This window comes from Sphaerodactylus townsendi, linkage group LG16 (assembly GCF_021028975.2).
Source record: "Sphaerodactylus townsendi isolate TG3544 linkage group LG16, MPM_Stown_v2.3, whole genome shotgun sequence".
In the NCBI taxonomy this organism is placed as follows: domain Eukaryota; kingdom Metazoa; phylum Chordata; class Lepidosauria; order Squamata; family Sphaerodactylidae; genus Sphaerodactylus; species Sphaerodactylus townsendi.
The window spans coordinates 9,467,230-9,487,742 of record NC_059440.1 but is presented as its reverse complement, the minus strand read 5'-3'; the positions used below and the strand labels follow the sequence as shown (position 1 = coordinate 9,487,742).

Here is a 20,513-nt window from a genome sequence, read left to right as displayed (position 1 = left end):
TGCATTGTTTATAGCGTGTTTTACCATAAACACTTTTTCTGTTTTTCATTGATTCGCAATTTCTGTAAACTAGTCCTATTGCATTATTATTGGATTCCTTACTAAATTGTTGCTTACAGTTTGGAACGTATCAGGAGCCTCGGTGAGAGAAGCAGCCTATCAATGAAGTAAATAAAATAAAACATTTCTTGAATTTCCAGCGCAGCAAAATTTGCCACCGGATGCTAGATTGTGATTTGCGCTTGCCCTGGGAACAACTCTGGGTTACAAACCAAATGTAAAACACAGCTTGCTAATTGGGATGAAATTGCAAGCTACCACCTGTGGCAAAGCCAGAAGTAATCATGGTACCTAACCGCATGTAAAGAAAAAGGCCCTGTGTGATCCCAAGGATTCCCCAAGGTTCATTCATACAGCTGTTTGCTGTTGCTGTATCTGAACAAAGACCAAGCCAGCTTAAAGGGTATACAGAAGGGGAGTTTGCTAGGGCTGGCTCAGGGACCAGCCCTGTCACACACATACAATAGCAGATGAAGACTGGTGGTTGTGGGTTTTCGGAGCTGTGTGGTCATGGTCTGGTAGATCTTGTTCCTAACGTTTCACCTGCATCTGTGGCCGGCATCTTCAGAAGTGTATCATAGAGGGAAGTCTGTTACCAGTGAGTAACAGACTTCCCTCTGTGATACACCTCTGAAGATGCCAGCCACAGATGCAGGCGAGACGTTAGGAACAAGATCTACCAGACCACGGCCACACAGCCCGGAAAACCCACCTCAACCGGTTGAATTCAGCCATGAAAGCCTTCGACAATACAGCAGAAGAGGAGTTTGGATTTATACCCCACCTTCCTCTCCTGTAGGGAGATTCAAGGTGGTTTACAAGCTCCTTTCCCTTCTTTTCCCCACAACAGACACCTTGGGAGGGAGGTGGGGCTGAGAAAGTTCAGAGAGAAACGTGACTAGCCCAAAGTCACTCAGCAGGAACAAAGGAGTGGAGAAACAAACCTTATTCACCAGATAAGCCTCTGCCACTCAGGTGGAGGAGTGGGGAATCAAACCTGATTCTCCAGATTAGAATCCACTTCTCTTAACCATTATACTACTGCTCTTAACCACTACACCACGCTGCCTCCCAGTACAGTACAGTCTTATGAGGACGTCTGATCTAGCAGGCAACACTGCAGAGATAAACTGCATGGCCGTCCCTCACCCACGGAGGTCTGTGGTATCCTAATGAATCTCCAGGCGAGGTCCCAGAGTGACCAGGCTGTGCGACCAGCAGGAGTTCATCATGGATTGATTTTCTTAGCATGGGAAAAGCAGCAGGTGTTGACTAGCTCCCCTTCATATAAATGGACAAATAGAAAGAGGCAAGGCATTAGGATTTCTCCAAGCAGCCAACAGAGCCTCTGAAGAATCGGGATGCATCTGCTTGGCCCAGGCCTTCACTACTGTCGATAAAATCACAACAGTTCCTCCCTTAGCAGCTTCAGCCATTCTCGGGCAGGGTTCCCGGGCGTACGCCACCCCCCACACCACCTGCAAAGCCAAACGCAAACACAGATATCTGCTGTTAAAACAGGCAAATTAAGATGTCTGTCTCTCACGGACCACAACAAAGGATGGCTCATGAGAAGTAGCAAAGTCAGGGCAGAGTTTGCTGTTCCCTTCGGCTGCGAGCCGAGGGGGCAGGAAGTTGCCGCTTCTGGATTATCAGGAACAGTGACTTAAATAACATCTTAAGCGTTCTTTAACTCCTCCGCGACAGGACAGAAGGGGAAAGTTTCCCCGCTCCTGTTATGGCTAATGCCGTTCAAGAGGTAACAGCCACTTTTCCAGAACTTTACAAAAGCTTGTGAAATTTGAAGGTCGCTCCCAACACTACCAGGAACTTTCCCCACCGGTGAAGAGTCTCAACAGCATCCTAAGAACCCCTGGGAAAACATCTTCGGCTTGGAGCAGCTGGTGCCCAGAATGCTGCATGCAAGATATCAAATGACACGGGACACGTTTAGCCCGGAAAACTCACAACTCTGCTTTTTGGAAATTGGCTGGTGTCCGCAAAACAGTACAGCCCGCAAAACAGTAACTAGGAGTTGGCTGTTGTGGGTTTTCCGGGCTGTGTGGCTGTGGACCGGTAGATCTCGTTCCTAACGTTTTGCCTGCATCTGTGGCTGGCAACTTCAGAGGTGTTATCACAGAGGGAAGTCTGATTTCTCTCTATGATGCACCTCTGAAGATGCCAGCCACAGATGCAGGCGAAACGTTAGGAACAAGATCTACCGGACCACGGCCACAGCCTGGAAAGCCCACCACAACCAGTTGAATCCGGCCGTGAAAGCCTTGGACAATACAAAGTAACTAGGAGGGTTCTGCCTCAATGCAGGGGGGGAAAGCTTGGTGCGAAGGTCGCTCCCATCATGGCTGGCTGGTTAGAGGAGGCTGCAGGGAAGACAGCTCCGCAAAGCCTGCAACGGTAAAAGCTGGTTTGCTGACTCCAACGTCTTGCGGAGCTATTCTGGTCTGATATCTGATAGTGCCGGTGTGCCCCCCCCTCCCCATATGTGGGGGCTGAAGTGCCTGACATGCAGGAAAGCACCTCTGGAGACAGCTGCAGGCCAAAAGTGCCTGCTCCCGATTCTAGGGAGGGGGGATCCCAGAAAAAACTACTCAACGCTTTTGATCGCAAGGAGGCAAAGATGGAAAAGGTGGGGCGCATAAGGTGCGCCCCCCCTCCCTTGGCCCCAGACTCACCAGAGCAAGCTATACACTCCTGCAAATCAAACCAAAAACTAGGGATAGGGTCGCCCTGTTCTCCTGCTTAGACATTCTGCAAAGCCCCAGAAAGAAACTCTGCAACGACTGAGCTCAAGGGCCCGGGGGGGGGGGGGGGGCTTTGCAGAGTTTCTAAGCAGGGCGACCCTAACCCCCCACCCCCACCCCTCAGGAGTTCCCAATGGGGACTGATCCGGTGGGGAAAGCAGCCAAGGATCCCAGTCGCCCGGGCCGGACGCAGGCGCCTGCTCTAGGGCGCCCCACCCTCGACTCGGGAGTAAAGCCCGTTACTTGAGCCCTGCCACCTCCCTCGCACAGAGTCCCGGGATCGGGCCGCTCCGCCAACGCGTGGCGAGGGAAGCCCTGGCGCAAAGGAGCGCTGTAGCTGGAGCGGAGGAAAGGGGGGGGGGTGTCCCGCGGTTCCCGGGCGCACGTGCGGGGGAAGAGCGGCGGAGCCAAGCAGGCAATGCTGGCGGAGCGTGGCCTCCCCTCCCTCCCCGGCGGGGCCGGCGTCGGCGACTCACAGCTGGTTGATGGCGTTCTGCGAGATAACGGCGTCGGCGGAGAAGTAGGGGATCATCTCCGGGCGGCAGCCGGCGGGATCCGAGGGCCGCCCCTCGCCGCCGCCGCCTGCCCGCCCGCCCAGCAGCCCCGTCAGGGTCATGAGGAGCCGCCGGGGCCCGGGCCAAGAGCGCGCCGCATGGCCAGGGCGCCCGGGCCGGCCGATCCCAGCGGGCGGGCTGCGCGCAATGGCCGGAGCGCCTGACTGACCTCGCCGCCTCTGCGCTGGGCCGGCCCCGCAAGGGGGGTCCCTCCACGCCCCCCCCCCTTTGCCCGCCTCCCCGGCCACGAGAAGCCGCGAGGGCGGGGATTAGACTGAGCCCCGCCCCCGGCCGAGACGCCCCGCCCACCCCTCGGCCCTTCCCAAGGGAGGGACTCCCCACCCAGCTCTCCAGCGAGGTTCGCGCTCCCAGCTGCGGTTTGGGCCGGTCCTGCAGGAGGCGAGAAGTAAACTTGGGGAGGGACTTTGAAGAAGAAGAAGAGTTTGGATTTATCCCCCCCCTTTCTCTCCTGCAAGGAGACTCAAAGGGGTTGACACTCTCCTTTCCCCCTCGCCCCACAGCAAACACCCAGTGAGGTGGGTGGGGTTGAGAGAGCTCCCAAGAACTGTGACTAGCCCAAGGTCGCCCAGCTGGCATGTGCTGGAGTGCACAAACTAATCTGGTTCCCCAGATAAGCCTCCACAGCTCAAGGGACAGAGCGGGGAACCAAACCTGGTTCTCCAGATTAGAGTACACTTGCTCTTAACCACTACGCCATACTGGCTTTGCCAATAATCAGTGGGAGTTTTGCCAAACCACCTGATCAGTTGTGTTCTCCAGGCACAGACGGGAGGTTGGCAAGCGTATGGAGCGACCCCCAGAGCAATAAGTGCCGCCTGAGGCCAAGTTGTAACATTGCATGCCAAAGCTTTCTGCCTCTTTTCTCTCTGCCTTTTCAGGCTTAAAACCAAAAAACCAAACTATGTAGGAAGGAATCCTGCAGCCCTGCAATATTGGGGGCGGGGGAGGTTGTTCTGTCCTCCCCAAGCTGACTTGGGAGTAGCCCTCCCTGATCTTGGGAAGGATTCAAAAGAAAGGGTAGTCGAGCAAGTTCTCGCTGAAAAATGGCTGCTATTAGGGCTGGGGCTATATTCTTCTTAAGCTCAGGAGCCCACTTCCCACCCCTGCCTTCCCTTGCTCAATTGAAACCCGGCATTCAACAGCCAGATCCCGGATTCATCCTTGCCTGGGGGGCTCCCTGTCCGGCGTGAGCCACGCCTGCCCTGTGCACAGACAAGGAGTGATGCCACAGGGTCTCGTCCCCTCCATGAGGGGACAGAGGGGGCCAGACTGAAGAAGGGGTAACACAGAAGGGGCAACACCCTAGTGCACAGGTATCAAACTCGTGGCCCTTCAGATGTTATGGACTACAGTTCCCATCATCCCCCACCAGCATGATGCTGGCAGGAGATGATGGGAACTGTAGTCCATAACATCTGGAGGGCCGCGAGTTTGACACCTATGCCCTAGTGATTATGCTTCTTGCATACGGACAACTGAAACAGCAATCAGGATGTGTGTGCGTTTGGGGGGGAAGCGTAGTCAAAGCTGGAATCCACTTCCTCTCAGTACAGCTGAACCTGGTCTGAAAACGTAGCTAGCAGGTCAGGGCAAAAGCACTGTTCCTGCAGAAGAAGAGTTTGCATTTATACCCTCTCCTGCTCTCTCCTGTAAGGAGACTCAAGGTGGCTTTCAAGCTCCTTTCCCTTCCTCTCCCCACCACAGACACCTTGTGAGATAGGTGGGGCTGAGAGAGTTCCGAAGAACTGTGGCCAGCCCAAGGTCACTCAGCAGGAATGTAGGAGTGCGGAAACACATCTGGTTCACCAGATAAGACTCCGCTGCTCATGTAGAGGACTGGGGAATCAAACCTGGTTCTCCAGATTAGAGTCCGCCTCCTCTAAACCAGTACACACTGCAGACCTCTCCCCGCAAGCATCTCTTTTCTCTCTCCCTAGCAAGATTCAGGAAGTGGCCAGTCTTACACAAGGAGCTGTATTAGGTTGGCGCTTCCAGTACTTTGAAGTGTGTGTATGTGGAGGCAAATCATTGCGACCCCAACACCAGATTGACTTGTGCAGAGCAGACGGGCTGCTTGCCTTCCTGGTCTGCTACAGATTTCTCACTGCTCCTTGAGAGCAAGGAAAAGTGATCCTGTTTTTCTCCACCAGCGTGGGCTGGATTTCACTCATTAAGATCGACTCAGGACTGGGTTGGTTTGTTTGCTTTCCAGAGGGTAACCACGTTGGTCTGCAGTTCTATTGTTCTACCCTTGTGAATGAACTCAAATCCAGCAATCTCATGCCATAATCTGCCCTGTTGTAAACTTGTAGGAGGTTATCCCTTAGTTTTACTGTGGCTTTGCTGATCTGTTTCCTGACTGCATCAGGTGGATGCTGTCATTCCAAAAATGTCTGCTGTAGATCCTCCTGCAAGATAGGCTCAAATGAACAACGACAAAACATCACTGGTGGTCACGTACAGCTTTCAACTCAAACCGGTTCAACATGCCAATTACAATCTATCACCTATGCAGTGTTCATCACAGGCATGGGGAGGCAAACCTTTTCTTGCCCACAGTCAGCCTCCTAATGTTAAACTACTCAATCCCCAACAATGCCCTTCTCAACCTGGACACAGACCCTGGGACCAAGGCCTGAAGTACACCAAGATGCCAGCTCTGTCCCCTTCCATCCACTTCAACAGTGCAATCGTTGGACCCAATAACACCAACTGTCCCATTTCAGATCCATTTAGAACAGGGGTCTGCAACCTGCGGCTGTCCAGATGTTCATGGACTACAATTCCCATCAGCCCCTGCCAGCATGGCCAATTGGCTGATGGGATTTGTTGTCCATGAACATCTGGAGAGTTGCAGGTGGCAGACCCCCGATTTAGAAGAAGAGGAGTTTGGATTTATACCCCCCCCCTTTCCGGTAAGGAGACTCAAAGGGGCTTACAATCTCCTTTCACTTCCCCCCTCACAACAGTCACCCTGTGAGGTGGGTGGGGCTGAGAGAGCTCCAAAGGAAGAGCTGTGACTCGCCCAAGGTCACCCAGCTGGCATGTGTTGGAGTGCACTGGCTAATCTAGTTCCCCAGATAAGCCTCCACAGCTCAAGTGGCACAGTGGGGAATCAAACCCGGTTCCTCCAGATTAGAGCGCACCTGCTCTACATTGTATGAACAGGTCAGTCCCTATGCAAGAGAAAAAGTGGATATAAATTTGACATATAAAATCCACAACACTCAAAAACCAGTGGAGGAACATCTTAATCTTCCAGGACATTCCACTGCTGATTTAAGCGTAGCAGTCTTCAAACGAGGAGACACTTAGGGAGCTGGGTACGTTTGGAGAAGAGAAGGGTGGAGAAGAGAAGGTTAAGGGGTGACATAATAGCCATGCTTAAATATTTGAAGGGATGTCATGTCGAAGAGGGAGCAAGCTTGTTTTCTGCTGCTCCAGAGACTAGGACTAGGAGCAATGGGTTCAAGGTGAAGGAAAAGAGATTCCACATAAACGTTAGGAAGAACTTCCTGACTTCCTGTTCAACAGTGGCCTCGGAGTATGGTGGAGTGTCCTTTGGAGGTTTTTAAACAAAGGCTGGATGGTCAATTGTCAGGAATGCTTTGATTGTGTATTCCTGCATGGCAGAGGGGGTTGGACCTTGTGGTCTCTTCCAACTTTATGATTCTATGAAACAGTGAAGCTTCAAGGGGAGATATCAACACACATTGGCTGTACTTGAGTTCATTCACAAGTTCAGAAGGATGGATACCCCCAAGGCTAAATAAGCGATACAGGATTTTGATGTTATTGCAGATGCTAATTTTCTGCCTCAAGCACTTCCCTTCTGCTCTAACCAACACCCCCCTCCCAAAATCTTGTTTGCCTCTAAAGTGTTTTTGTTCCAGAAAATCTATTTAATAAGAGATCAAAGAGTTATTTCCATAGCACGACCAACTTACATGATTCTTTAAAAACAAGCAAGCCAGCCAATACGCAAAAGACCATTATCAGTCTTAACCGCAGGAAGGACAAACAAAGTGAAAGTTAGCTGAATAATTCACCAATGGGAGCAGCTGTATTAAAATGCAGAGAAGGCTGCCTGCTCAAGCACCTTTTAAAAAACTGGATAAATTCATAGAGGAAAAGGAGAGGGATCAAAAGGCATGATCTTCAGTTGTGTGCAGGAGGAGGAGAACCAACAAAAGGAGGACTGCACCCCTCTTATGAGCATCACTGTGTCAATGTGCCATAGTAAACTACAACAGTAGCCCGCTGGCACCTTAAAGATTAACAACACTTTATTTCAATATGTCTTTGGTCAAACTAGTGGGATCGGGCATGCCAAAGCTCCTGCTGAAATAAATGTTGTTAGGCCTTAAGATGCCAGGGGGCTATTGTTTTCTCGGTGGCAATGCCCAGCCAGGTGACTCTCTGGTTTACTCCAGCAAGGGTCTTAATTATAAACTGAACACAAGCTTGAAAAGGGACTTGGACAGATTTATGGAGGAGAAGTTGATCTTTGGCTACCCATCTTGATCCTCCTTGATCTGAGATTGCAAATGCCTTAGCAGACCAGGTGCTCGGGAGCAGCAGCAGCAGCAGCAGCAGCAGGCCGTTGTTTTCACATCCTGCATGTGAGCTCCCAAAGGCACCTGGTGGGCCACTGCGAGTAGCAGAGTGCTGGACTAGATGGACTCTTGTCTGATCCAGCATGCTCTTTCTTATGTTCTTAACACTAGATCTCCCACACCTTTTTTTTAAACAACCAAAACAGCAGCTTTGTGGCACAGTTGTCAGGGTGGGGGAGACAGAGAAACCAAAATAAAGTATTTGTTTGCTTTTAAACCAGGTTTTTAAAAATCACAGCCTGAGGCAAAAAGGAAGTTAATTACACTATACCAAAGCAGTTTGGCAGCCTTTGGAAAGCATTCGAGGCAGTGTGGCGTAGTGGTTAAAAGTGGCAAACTCTAATCTGGAGAAGCAGGCTCAGTCCTCCAAGTGAAGCCTGCTGGGTGACCGTGGGCAGATTCAAATTCTTGAGGGCTTTTAAGGTCCGTGAGCCAGCTGAGGCAACCCACCCCCTCGCTCCCAATTTGGGCTGGTGAGCCTGGGGTGGCTCATGGGCCTAATAATCCCTCCAAAGGGAGCCACTCCACCCTGCTGCAGGTTTACCAGTCCAGGCACCACTCCCAGCGCCATTCTGGGGCCTGCTGAGGCAGCCATCCCGACCCCGTCCAGCCTGCCCAAGTCACACTTATGTCATATCCGGCTCTCATAACAAATAACTTCACCACTCCTGGCTTAGAGAATTGCATGTTTTCAGTATTTCTTTTCATCCTTGCTCAGCCTGATGCTTTTATGGACCACGTGCACTCTTTTTATTTGTTCATTAAGCGTTGTTATATTTTGTATGCTCAAAGCTTGATCTCTGGAACCATACCACACCCCCATGGTCCCACTTTTCGAACAGCAGTAAGGAGGAGGAGCAGTGGAGCAACACACCATCCCTGCAATGTGTGTCACTATAATGACAGGCTACAGTATTTATGGCTTTAACAAAACCAGCTGGAGTTGTGACAGATTTATGCTATTATAGTGAGAAGAAGAGTTTGGAGTTTGGATTTATATTCCCCCCCTTTCTCTCCTGTAGGAGACTAAAAGGGGCTTACAATCTCCTTGCCCTTCCACCCTCACAACAAACACCCTGTGAGGTAGGTGGGGCTGAGAGAGCTCCGAGAAGCTGTGACTAGCCCAAGGTCACCCAGCTGGCATGTGTGGGAGTGTACAGGCTAATCTGAATTCTGCAGATAAGCCTCCACAGCTCAGGTGGCAGAGCGGAGAATCAAACCCGGTTCCTCCAGATTAGATACACGAGCTCTTAACCTCCTACGCCACTGCTGCTCCTTCTTCTCCTTCTCCTATAATGCTACAGCTGAAGGCCAATAGTTGAAACATGAATGGTCAAATCCAAACTGCTCAGGTGTCTTTTTGTAAAGGGCTGGGAGGAGTGCAAGTTGATGTAAACAGAATGCGGAGAGTTTACCTCTCCCTCTTGGCTGGTTTCAAAGACTTCAAAATGCAACTTAAGAGGATAAAAATTCTGAGGATTTATTTACTTGCTTTATTTATAGTCCCAACTTTTGAGACTCAAGGTGGATGACGCTATTAAAAACAACCCATTAAGAACATACAGTAGTAAATAAAACTGAGTTACAAAACGAGAGAATAGTGCAAACAGTAGTTTGAACTACAATAGTTCAAACAGTATAATATATACAAACAATGCAACGGAACTGAACTGCAAAGTTGGCACATAATTCAGGAAATAGTGTGGTATAGAAAACGGACAAAGCAAGGAAAACTAACGTTCACAGCTATCGAGCCGCCTTATTTCTTACTATAAAAATGCCCTCGTGAGCAATTCCATTTTACACAGTCTGTGGAATAAGAGTCATGTGAATTCCTCTGGTTTTGTTAGGCAGGCCATTCTATCAGGCAGGAGGCACAACAGGCAGTGCTCAGGTATGGGCAACTATCAAAACAACCCACTTTGAAGGCATGGTGAAGGGTGAAGGCATGGTGATACCTTCAAGAAGGCATTGCTCAGATAAGCAAAGCTCTCAGTGTGGAGGATATTGGGACAGATGGTCCTGCAGATACGTGGGTCCAAGAGGCTTCTAGGTAATATCTGAACCTGGTACATAAACTGTAGTCAGTGGTGGAACTGTACAGGATCCACACTTCGATGAGAAACCACCAAGGAAGGTTTGGAGTTGCTATGCAGAGGACGGCAAAGGCAAGCCACTTTTGCTCATCTCTTGCCTTAAAGCCCCCAGGAGATGGGATTAGGTGGGATCGCCGTCAGTCGGGACTCAACGGCACACTTTACCGATCCCTGGATAGTGAAGGGAGGCGGGGACAGAGGATGAAGAAAAGTTTGAAGAGTTTGGATTTATATCCCCCCTTTCTCTCCTGCAGGAGACTCAAAGGGGCTGACAATCTCCTTGCCCTTCCCCCCTCACAGCAAAAACCCTGTGTGGTAGGTGGTGCTGAGAGAGCTCCGAGAAGCTGTGACTAGCCCAAGGCCACCCAGCTGGCGTGTGTTGGAGTGTACAGGCTAATTGAATTCCCCAGATAAGCCTCCACAGCTCAGGCAGCAGAGCTGGGAATCAAACCCGGTTCCTCCAGATTAGATACATGAGCTCTTAACCCTGCACTACTAGAAAGCTTCTTGGAGGCATCTGGCTGACTGCTGGAGGGAAAAGGGGGTGTGAGGCTAGATGAACTCTCTCCAACTGATCCAGAAGCTGTTCCTACGTTCACGACTTCTTCGGCCTCCGTGCTGTTAATGGCAATGGAAATGGTGGCCTACCTTGTAGACCCTACATCAGTCATTCGTCCCATATCCGTACAAGACTACTGGCCGCCATATTTGGCAGCTTCCTGTGCTTTCTGGGCTTGGAAAGGAGCCAGGCCCAAACTTGATTTAGCACTCTGGTTGAACCCCCTGGATGCTTGAATACGTTGCACAGAATGGAATGACTCTGAGCTCTTTCAAACAATACATATCTCATCAAATGAGCTACCGGAGGCTGCTGTCTCTGCCCTGGGCCAGCAATGTCATGGTAGAGAGGCTAAGAGAGAATACACAGAAATTGAAATCTATGCAATAAGAGCCTTGGTTGTTGTCACATCCTCTATCTCAGTGATGGCGAACCTATGGCATGGGTGCCAGAGGTGGCACTCAGAGCACTCTCTGTGGGCATGCACAAATAGAGACCCCCACACACACATCTAGGCTGGCCTGAGTCGCTGGGCTTAATTATTAGGATTAAACCTAAGACCTAGTTTTGGGGAAGCAGTGTAGGTAACCCTGTTAAATGCTGTTAAACCCCACTGATTTTCATACGAACTAAAGTGCAATCCTTTACCTGGAAGTAAGCTCGGTTGCTGGCAATGGGGCTTGCTTCTGAGTAAACCCTCCTAGGGTCGTGATTCACCCATTGGAAAAGTTGCATGGTTACTTCAAAGCAAAGCCACCAACTACCACCAAGCTTACTCCCGAGTAACGCACGCCTCGGAGCCAACTGTTTTTCTAAACTAAAACCTCAGTATTCGGGTTACATTGCTGTGTTGGCACTTTGCGATAAGTGGGTTTTGAATTGCAGTTTGGGCACTCGGTCTCGAAAAGGTTCGCCACCACTGCTCTATCTGGAGTTGGCCTTGACAAGGATTTGCTAATTGCAGTCAATAGAAAATGCCAACGCCCCTCTTCTAGCAGGGTGGGTGATGGGGTCATTCTACATCTGGCTTGCAGTTTTTCACACTGGTTGGCCAGCATGGTGTAGTGGTTAAGAGCAGGTGGATTCTAATCTGGAGAACCGGGGTTGATTCCCCACTCCTTCACCTGAGTGGCAGAGGCTTATCTAGTGAACCAGATGTGTTTCTGCACTCCTACATTCCTGCTGGGTGACCTTGAGCTAGTCCCGGTTCTTTGGAACTCTCTCAGCCACTCCTGCCTCACAAGGCGTCTGTTGTGGGGAGAGGAAGGGAAAGGAGCTTGCAAGCCACTTTGAGTCTCCTTACAGGAGAGAAAGGTGGCATACAAATCCAAACTCCTACTCCTCTTCCTTCTTCTTCTAATGGTTTTTGAGTTCAGTTCCAAGTGCTGATTCTTACTGTTGAAGCCCTTTACTATGCTGCCATTTTCTGTGGCTGGCCCCGTGCCACAGCACAGCCTCCCAAAGGAAATGAGAACATCTGCATCCTTCTTGCAGCTCCCAGGGGCTTATAAAACAGAATTCTTAAGAACTACCTTTGGCGCCGCCTCCAGATGATGGTTCTTCATGTGCCCTATGACAACCATCTGTCAAACTGTTTCAGGTTTGATGGCTGGTTTAATTCGGGTTCTAAAACAATATCATCTTGTACTGATTTTATGGTTAGCACCTGTCTGGGGTTCCAAGCTTACGTATTTTTAAATAAAGAAATTGAACAGTGTATCCTCCCTTTACCACACTGTAGTCTGCCAGGTGGGATCAGGAAGAAAGGCCATGTGGAGGACGTATGCTCTAGCACAGTGGTGGTGAACCTTTGGCACTCCAGATGTTGTGGACTACAATTCCCATCAGCCCCTGCCAGCATGGCCAAGCAGGGGCTGATGGGGATTGTAGTCCACAACATCTGGAGTGCCAAAGGTTCGCCACCACGGCTCTAGCACCTCTTCCTCTGGAAGTTAAGCCTGTTCTCTCAGCACTCTTCTGTCAAATAAGGGGCCACCGGACAATGGGTGGGGTGGGCCCCGTGGTGGGATTCAGCCGGTTCGCACCACTTCGGCAGAACTGGTTGTTAAAATGGTGCTCGTACACAACCAGTTGTTAAATGATTTGAATCCCACCACCGGAATTGGTTGTTAAATTATTTGAATCCCGCCACTGGGTGGGCCCCTTCCTCTGTTTCACCTCAGGAGACAGCAAACGGTTACTTGAAATGCAACAATTCAGCAAACGGTTACTTGAAATGCAACAATTCAGCAAACGGTTACTTAAAATGCAACAATTCTTGCTTTAACACCTTTGCAGCTCAGACGGTTGGAAATGAAGAGCTTTGGTTTCTTTTTGACAAGCACACAGCAAAACTCACACCAAAATATAAATGACTGTTGATCGCACACAGTAAAGCTTTAATCTGATTGAAGTGACAACTATGATCAGCATTCCCCCTCCCCCTTCCTTTTGGAGAGAAAATCTAGGTTTTTAAATAATTAAGCTTTCTGTCCCCTGATTATTTGGGGAACTCGAAGAAGGAAATGTTCAATTAAAAAGTGGGATTTGTACACAGCAGTACTGAAAGAGCCACCAACGTATTTTTGTGAAATCCCACTTAAATCAATTCTACAGATTATCAGAAAGACTCCGAAATCAGACACTCCAGGCCTATAACTGAATTAACAGTAAGCTCTTTTGGGGGATCACTCCATCCCACAAACGGAACCTCTTTGTCCCTACAGCTGAAATCTGGAACGGCACCCCTGGAATCGTCTGTCCGGGAATGGCTTGAATGAGAATAGCTAAACCCAGCTTGACCTTCAAGAAGTCAACTATTTTACTAAGGGCTGGTTCTTACCGCACAGCCCTTGCCAAAAGTTAAGACCTGGATCAAGAATCAAAGCAATTCCTCTCCTGAGCTTCCAGATGTATTATTGAAAATATTAAGTTTCAGCCACTGGACAACAAACTGCATTTCTCCAGCATGATTAAATCGAAATCCTGGGTAATGAATATTCCACTCCAGGTTTAAATAAGGCCCTGAAGACACTTTTTTTCTGGTTGTGGTGGGTTTTCCGGGCTGTGTGGCTGTGGTCTGGTAGATCTTGTTCCTAATGTTTCACCTGCATCTGAGGCTGGCATCTACAGAGGTGTATCACAGAGAAATACACCTCTGAAGATGCCAGCCACAGATGCAGGAGAACGTTAGGAACAAGGTCCACCAGACCACGGCTACACAGCCCGGAAAACCAACCACAACCAGTTGAATCTGGCCATGAAAGCCTTCGACAATACACTTTTTTCTGTTCATGAAGATGTATTTATTTGTTTGTTTATTTAGAATATTCATTATCTGTCTTTCTACCTTATAGGAACTCATAGTGGCTAACAAGGTAAATAATAATTAAATATAGAAAATACATAAAATCCACTAGGTAAAAATCATTCGTTTAAAATGCTTAGCAGACAGAAGAACAAACCAAATGCTTTCATGAATAAAAACCACAAGAACAGCCATACCTGGAGATTCACACTAGCTTCCTTCTCACTAAGGGGGAAGCCTACTGCCCAGTCGAGCAGAAGGGGGCTCCAGCACCTCTGGCATGACTTCCAAGGGGACCCCAATGAGAGGTGCTAAGAAAACTAAGTAAATAAGGGACTGTTTTGCCAGTGTCTTTTGAGATTCATTTTAGACATTTGCTGCAATTGAGTTCAGCTGCCCAGCTGCTGAAATGAGAGCCAGCACAGTATAACGCAGGGGTCTGCAACCTGCGACTCTCCAGATTGGCCCTCCAATTGGCCATGGTGGCAGGGGCTGATGGAAATTGTAGTCATGAACATCTGGAGAGCGGCAGGTTGCAGACCCCTATAGCAGTTAGAGCAGTGGTTCTCAACCTTCCTAATGCCGCAACCCTTTAATACAGTTCCTCATGTTGTGGTGACCCCAACCCTAACATTTAACCATTTTACAGATGGAGAACACTGATGCAGAGAGTTTTAGGCGACCCCTGTGACAGGGTCGCTCGACCCCCAAAGGGGTCCCGACCCCCAGGTTGAGAACCACTGGGTTAGAGTGTTCGGCTAGTATCTGGGAGACCCAGATTCAGATCCCCACTCTGTCATGGAAACTTGCTGCCAGTCACGTTCTCTCAGCCCAACCTATCTCACTGGGTTGTTGTGAGGACAAAATGGAGAGGAGAGCCATAGAAGCCACGCTGAGTCCCTGGGGTAAACGGTGGAGTACAGATGAATGAATTAAATAAATAAAAATGCGACTGCCTAGCAGCCGGATGGGTTCTTCTCTTGCTGCCTGGTGGGTGAAGGTGGGCTGTGGATCTGGAAAGGTTGCAAAACATCGCTGTTGTCCGCAGGATGCCCCAGAAGCTACAAATGGTTCATCCGAGCAAATTGGAATGCTTTTTTCAGGGCTGGTTCCCTCTTGAAGTGGGAACCCCTTGGGGAGTGGGGTACAGAGGTGTATCTAGGGAAAATGGAGCCCAGGGCAAAATTACGTTTTCTATCACCTCCCAGGCTCTCCCCCACCCCCCCGATCTCATGGAGGATCACCCAGGTCTTCCACCTGAAGCCAGCGAGGCACCCGGGTGTACCACCCAAAGCTGGTGAGGCACCCAAGTCTATCACCTGAAGCCGGTGAGGCATCCAGGTGTACCACCCGAAGCCGGCGAGGCGTCTATCACCCGAAGCCAGCAAGGCATCCAGGTCTACCACCCGAAGCCAGCAAGGCATCCAGGTCTACCACCCGAAGCCAGCGAGGTGCATAAGTCTACCACCCAAAGCTGGTGAGGCGCCCAGGTCTATCACCCGAAGTCGGCGAGGCACCTAGGTCTACCACCCGAAGCCGGTGAGGCGTCCAGGTCTACCACCCGAAGCCGGCGAGGCGTCCAGGTCTACCACCCGAAGCCGGCGAGGCGTCCAGGTCTACCACCCGAAGCCGGCGAGGCGTCCAGGTCTACCACCCGAAGCCGGAGAGGCATCCAGGTCTACCACCCGAAGCTGGCGAGGCGCCCAGGTCTACCACCCAAAGCTGGCGAGGTGCCCAGGTCTACCACCCGAAGCTGGCGAGGCACCCAGGTCTACTACTCAAAGTCGGTGACGGTGCCCGAGGGCTATTACCCAGAGCCTGCGAGCACAGTCTGGGCCCGGCGCCTCCCCAGGTGCTTATATAGTGTGCGCCCGGGGACATGTGACGCCCCATGTCCTTCTGGCTGATTCATCCCTGACGGGGTACAAAAGTCAATTAAATTAAATACTCCAAGGCATTCCGATTTTATGGTAATTCCTAAGGCAAAGGACAGCGGCTTCTGAGTTTCCCACTCGTGTATTAAAATAAGGCGGGGGTGGAATCATTCCCAGTCAGAGAACAAAACTTTGGATTCGGCAAAAAGAAAGACAGACAGAGAGAGAAAAGATTTCCTCAGAGGCTCTTTTTGCCTGGGCTTATCTTTCCAGCTCCCTTCCAAGCGGAAGTCTCCGGACAGAGGTCAGCACACGAGCATCGACCAGACATTTCCCACGGCAAGAAACTATTTTAAATATGCCAAAAAAACATAATCTATCTCTCCCTCACACACAGAAGTCAATCCCTGTGCACAATAATTGCCTTACCAGATCTGAGAGGGGGGGAGACATATACAATTGTCCTCTCCCTACCACTTCCCCATTGAAAAGAGTTGTTACCGGGTAATTTGAAAAAATGAGAAGGGTCTTGCATGTCCGGAATCAGGGTGGGCTGGAAGAGCCACACAAAGATGGTCCACAGGACACTGGTCACCTTCACATGTCCCTCCCTTCCCAACACCCAGCAAGTAGCCAAAGACATTCGCTCTGCCTGTTGCGCATTTTCTGGGCTGCGTGGCTGTGGTCTGGTAGTTTTTGCTGCTAACGTTTCACCCACATCTACGGCTGGAATCTTCAGAAGCGTGTCATGGCAACATTCTTTACTGTGATGTGCCTCTGAAGATGCCAGCCACAAATGCAGGCAAAACGTTGGCAGCAAAAGCTACTGGACCACAGCCACGCAGCCCAGAAAATGCACAACGGGCAATTTTTATGTTATTGTTATTTGTTTCATTGGATTTAATAGCCCCACCCCCCTTCCCTTTAGGGCTTGGAATTGATACCAGTCAAGAAAGCCTTCAACAATATATAGACCTTCTCTCTCCTTCTTTTACACTGTGGAAAGACTGCAGGGAGGAGTCTCGCTCGATGTAATGAATAAGAAAGGATGATTATGCAGCATAATGACTCCCCAAGAACGAGCATGTACAGTGGATTCTGGCAAGGAACAGGATCCCGTCTCCTCCTTTGTATCATAGGTCAGAGGAGAATCAGAAGCGTATCTCCCAGTTTTCAATTCTCCCCAAGGTCCAGGAGAAGACAGCAAGACTTGGCCCCATCCCTTAAGTTCTTTGGAAGCATCAAGAGACTCCAAGGACCACCAAGACAGAAAAGTAGACGTACGCACGCAAACTGATACAAAAGTCTTACCTTCTGGGCTGGAACCTGCAATCATCTTCCCCGCTATCCGCCTCCTGCATTGCGGGGGAGGGGGGAGGGGAGGGAGGGAGAAGAGAACAGACAAGAAGGAAATAAATTAATACACTTGATGATCAATGATCTAGATGATGATGATCTAGAACTCGGGCTGGGCCAAGGCTGAATGACATGAACCTTATGGCCAATGAGGCCACTTCATGAGGGGACCCGGCAAAGTACATTTCCTGCCTCCTTGATTGACGGCAGAGAACAACCCAAACAAGATGGCCTACACCATCCAGGAGAACCTGATTAAAGCATTCCATTTGATTGGCTGTCATAGGTGTCAAATTCGCCTATGTTATGGACTACAGATGTTATGGACTACAGTTCCCATCATCCCCTGCCAGCATCATGCTGACAGGGGATGATGGGAACTGTAGTCCATAACATCTGGAGGGCCGTGAGTTTGACACCTGTGGGCTGGATGAACCATTTGTAGCTTCTGGGGCACCTTGTGGACTCCAGTACCATTCTGCAACATTTCCAGACCCACGGCCCACCTTCGACCAACAGGCAGAAAGGAAAGAATCCACCCAGTTGCAAGCAAGTCATATTTCATTTGCTTAATTCATTTGTCTTTCTCTCCAGTGGGGGTGTAAAGCCACTTACGCCATTCTCCTCTCCTCCATATTGTCCTCACAACAACCCCGTGAGGTGCATTAGGCTGAGAGAGCGAGACTAGCTGAAGGTCACCCTGCGAGCTTCCATGGCACGAGTGAGGATTGGAACCTGGGTCTCCCAGATACTAGTCTGACACTCTTAGCCACTGCGCTACACTAGCTCAGCATGGAAGTCAAAGCTATCAAGGCCAGGGCTATGGGTAGCAGTAGAAGAAGAAGAGTTTGGATTTATATCCCCCTTTTCTCTCCTGTAAGGAGACTCAAAGGGGCTGACAAACTCATTTCCCTTCCCCCCCAACAAACACCCTGTGAGGTAGGTGGGACTGAGAGATCTGAAGAATTGTGACTAGCCCAGGGGTCTACAACCTGCGGCTCTCCAGATGTTCATGGCCATGCTGGCAGGGGCTGGTGGGAATTGTAGTTCATGAACCGCAGGTTGCAAACCCCTGGACTAGCCCAAGGTCACCCAGCTGGTGTGTGCTGGAGTGCACAAGCTAATCTAGTTCCCCAGATAAGCCTCCACAGCTCAAGTGGCAGAGCGGGGAATCAAACCCAGTTCTCCAGATTAGAGTGTACCTGCTCTTAACCATTACACTACGCTGGCTCTCCAGGACAGCCAGGGGCAGGAACCACAAGCTAAGCACTTGCACTAAGTCCCATAGTGAGAAATAGCCAGTAATCACAGCCGTAAAGAAATCGTCTCCACTGCCGAGAGATCTTTCCTTGCTAACCAACTGATCCACTAATGAAGCGTACAAAGAAATGAGCCCATCGGCACTAGGTCCTTGCAAAGAGCGGCCAAAAAGAAAATGGCGGCTTTCCAGTGACCCAGCAAGCGAGGCCAAAGATCTGGACCTCTGGGTAGACAACCACTGGGTTACCAGACCCTTTCCCATCCTAGTGGCTACCCACAATGCATTTCTCCTCCAACACCACTTTTCTTTTGACAGCACTTTTTAAACTCCTCAAACTCTGCAGAAGTTCTCCGGCACACGGCCACCAGTTGAATAGAAAACTGTTTGGTAACGGTGATATATTATATTGCTCCTTTTGGCAGCCACCAGAGAAGGAACAAGGAAAAAGCAGCACAGAAGCCTCGGCAGCAACTCGGCAGGGCGTGTGTATGTGCATATGGTCGCAATAAACACTGCAAGGGGAAACCCAGCAAGATTAGCCCCTGACATCTTTGGGCTCGAAATGAATGATAAAAGTCTCTACAAATGGGCAGGATTTTGTTTGTCCTCTTGGCGCTGGCCCAAAGCAAGCCTAACTCTCCAATGACATTAGAGGAAACAGCGCAGTGTTTCAGAGATATTACATCTATGCAAGGCCGGGACAAAAGGGAGGGGGAGACATCAAACACACACGCTTTATCTATGAAGCAGCAGATGGGGAGTCATATGAGAGCTCAATAGTGGGGGGGGGGGAAGGAGGGGGGAGTGAAAGCGCCAGAGGGCTGTCTCAAAAGAGCAGGGGAAAAGTGCATTCCCAGCCAATGCTAAGAAAGCAGACTGCATTCTTAGAGCAAATGCCCTACACTCCGGCATAGGGGCAGAGGCATGGGGGGGGGGGGGAATGGTGCCTGGGGCAACACCGGGCAACCCCCCTGCGCCCCCCCATGCCCCACTTACCTTAGCCAGCAGGAGCCTCTCAGCCCAGCCCCGCCAGGCTGCTCCTTTGGACGGCGAAGCCTCCACCAGCCAAAGGAGCAGACTGGAGGGGCAGGGCTGAAGGGCGTCCGGTGGCGGCCCAGCCAGGCTGTTCCTTCGGCCAGCAGAGGCTCCACCAGCTGAAGGAGCAGTCTGGCAGGGCAGGACCGAGAGGAGGGTTGTGGGGGGGTGATTCTCTGCCCACCCACGTGATCAGCCGGTATGCGCCTGGGGACGTGTGACCCCACATGTCCCTGTGAGCACTCCACCTCTGCATAGGGGAGCCCTGCTGGGAGCACAGGCAGCGCATATAAGCCCCCCACACATGCCTGTGCATTTATACATGAGATCAGGTAGGGTATTTATGATGCTACCTGAATAATCACCAAATTCCATGTTGCCTAAGAACTGCTAGGATAGGTAGAGAAACGGGTTTCACAGATTCTGCAAGAGTCCAAACCTCACTTTTCTCAGTTCAGTCAGCCTGTGTGCTCGGAAGAGTAACCTTTACAGACTCACAAAACATGGGTTCACCTGATGGCAGGTAATTCTTGCAGAAATCACGGCGCCTAATGTCCCTGCTGATTGGAGAAAGGGGCAAGCCCAAAGGAGAAACCATTCTAGAGAGAGCGCGAGAGAGAGAGCTCCATTTTATGCTGTCGCCAGTGCACAGACAAGGCAGCGCTACCCACTCTCCACGAAGCTTAACTGGAAAGACCCAGCCAGGGAAGTGGCGTATGCAGAAGACTGAGAAGAACCTATAAGAGGTAAATCAATAAGTTATTTATGGTACCAACTCCGCCCACCTCGAGGGAGAAGGCAGAGGAGTCACACCTCAGCGGTGCTTTCCAGAGCAACCCAGCAGGAAATAAGCACCTGTTATGGAGAAGGTGGGCGGGTCACAGATGAGCTCCCACAGAACACTAGTTAAAGCTAAGCCACCTGTTTGTGGTCTCTGTGCATCACACCTGTAGGAAAAACAGCAAGCCGTTCGCACCTGTTCCCTTCTCCAGACAGGGAGGAAAAGAAGACA

At 50.3% G+C, this 20,513-nt stretch overlaps 1 protein-coding gene across 3 annotated transcripts in view; it reads right to left on the bottom strand.

Moving 5' to 3' along the window:
- SSH2 (slingshot protein phosphatase 2) overlaps positions 1-20,513 on the bottom strand; it is a 143,164-nt gene that overhangs the window by 68,763 nt on the left and 53,888 nt on the right. For 2 of the 3 annotated variants that reach the window (XM_048518816.1, XM_048518817.1), the window contains exon 1: positions 3,299-3,519. In XM_048518816.1, the coding sequence (XP_048374773.1) occupies positions 3,299-3,438 (140 nt within the window). In that variant the 5' untranslated portion in view covers positions 3,439-3,519. Of the gene's footprint in view, positions 1-3,298; positions 3,520-17,160; positions 17,205-20,513 lie in introns of those variants that run through there. The other variant, XM_048518818.1, reaches the window with a different exon arrangement.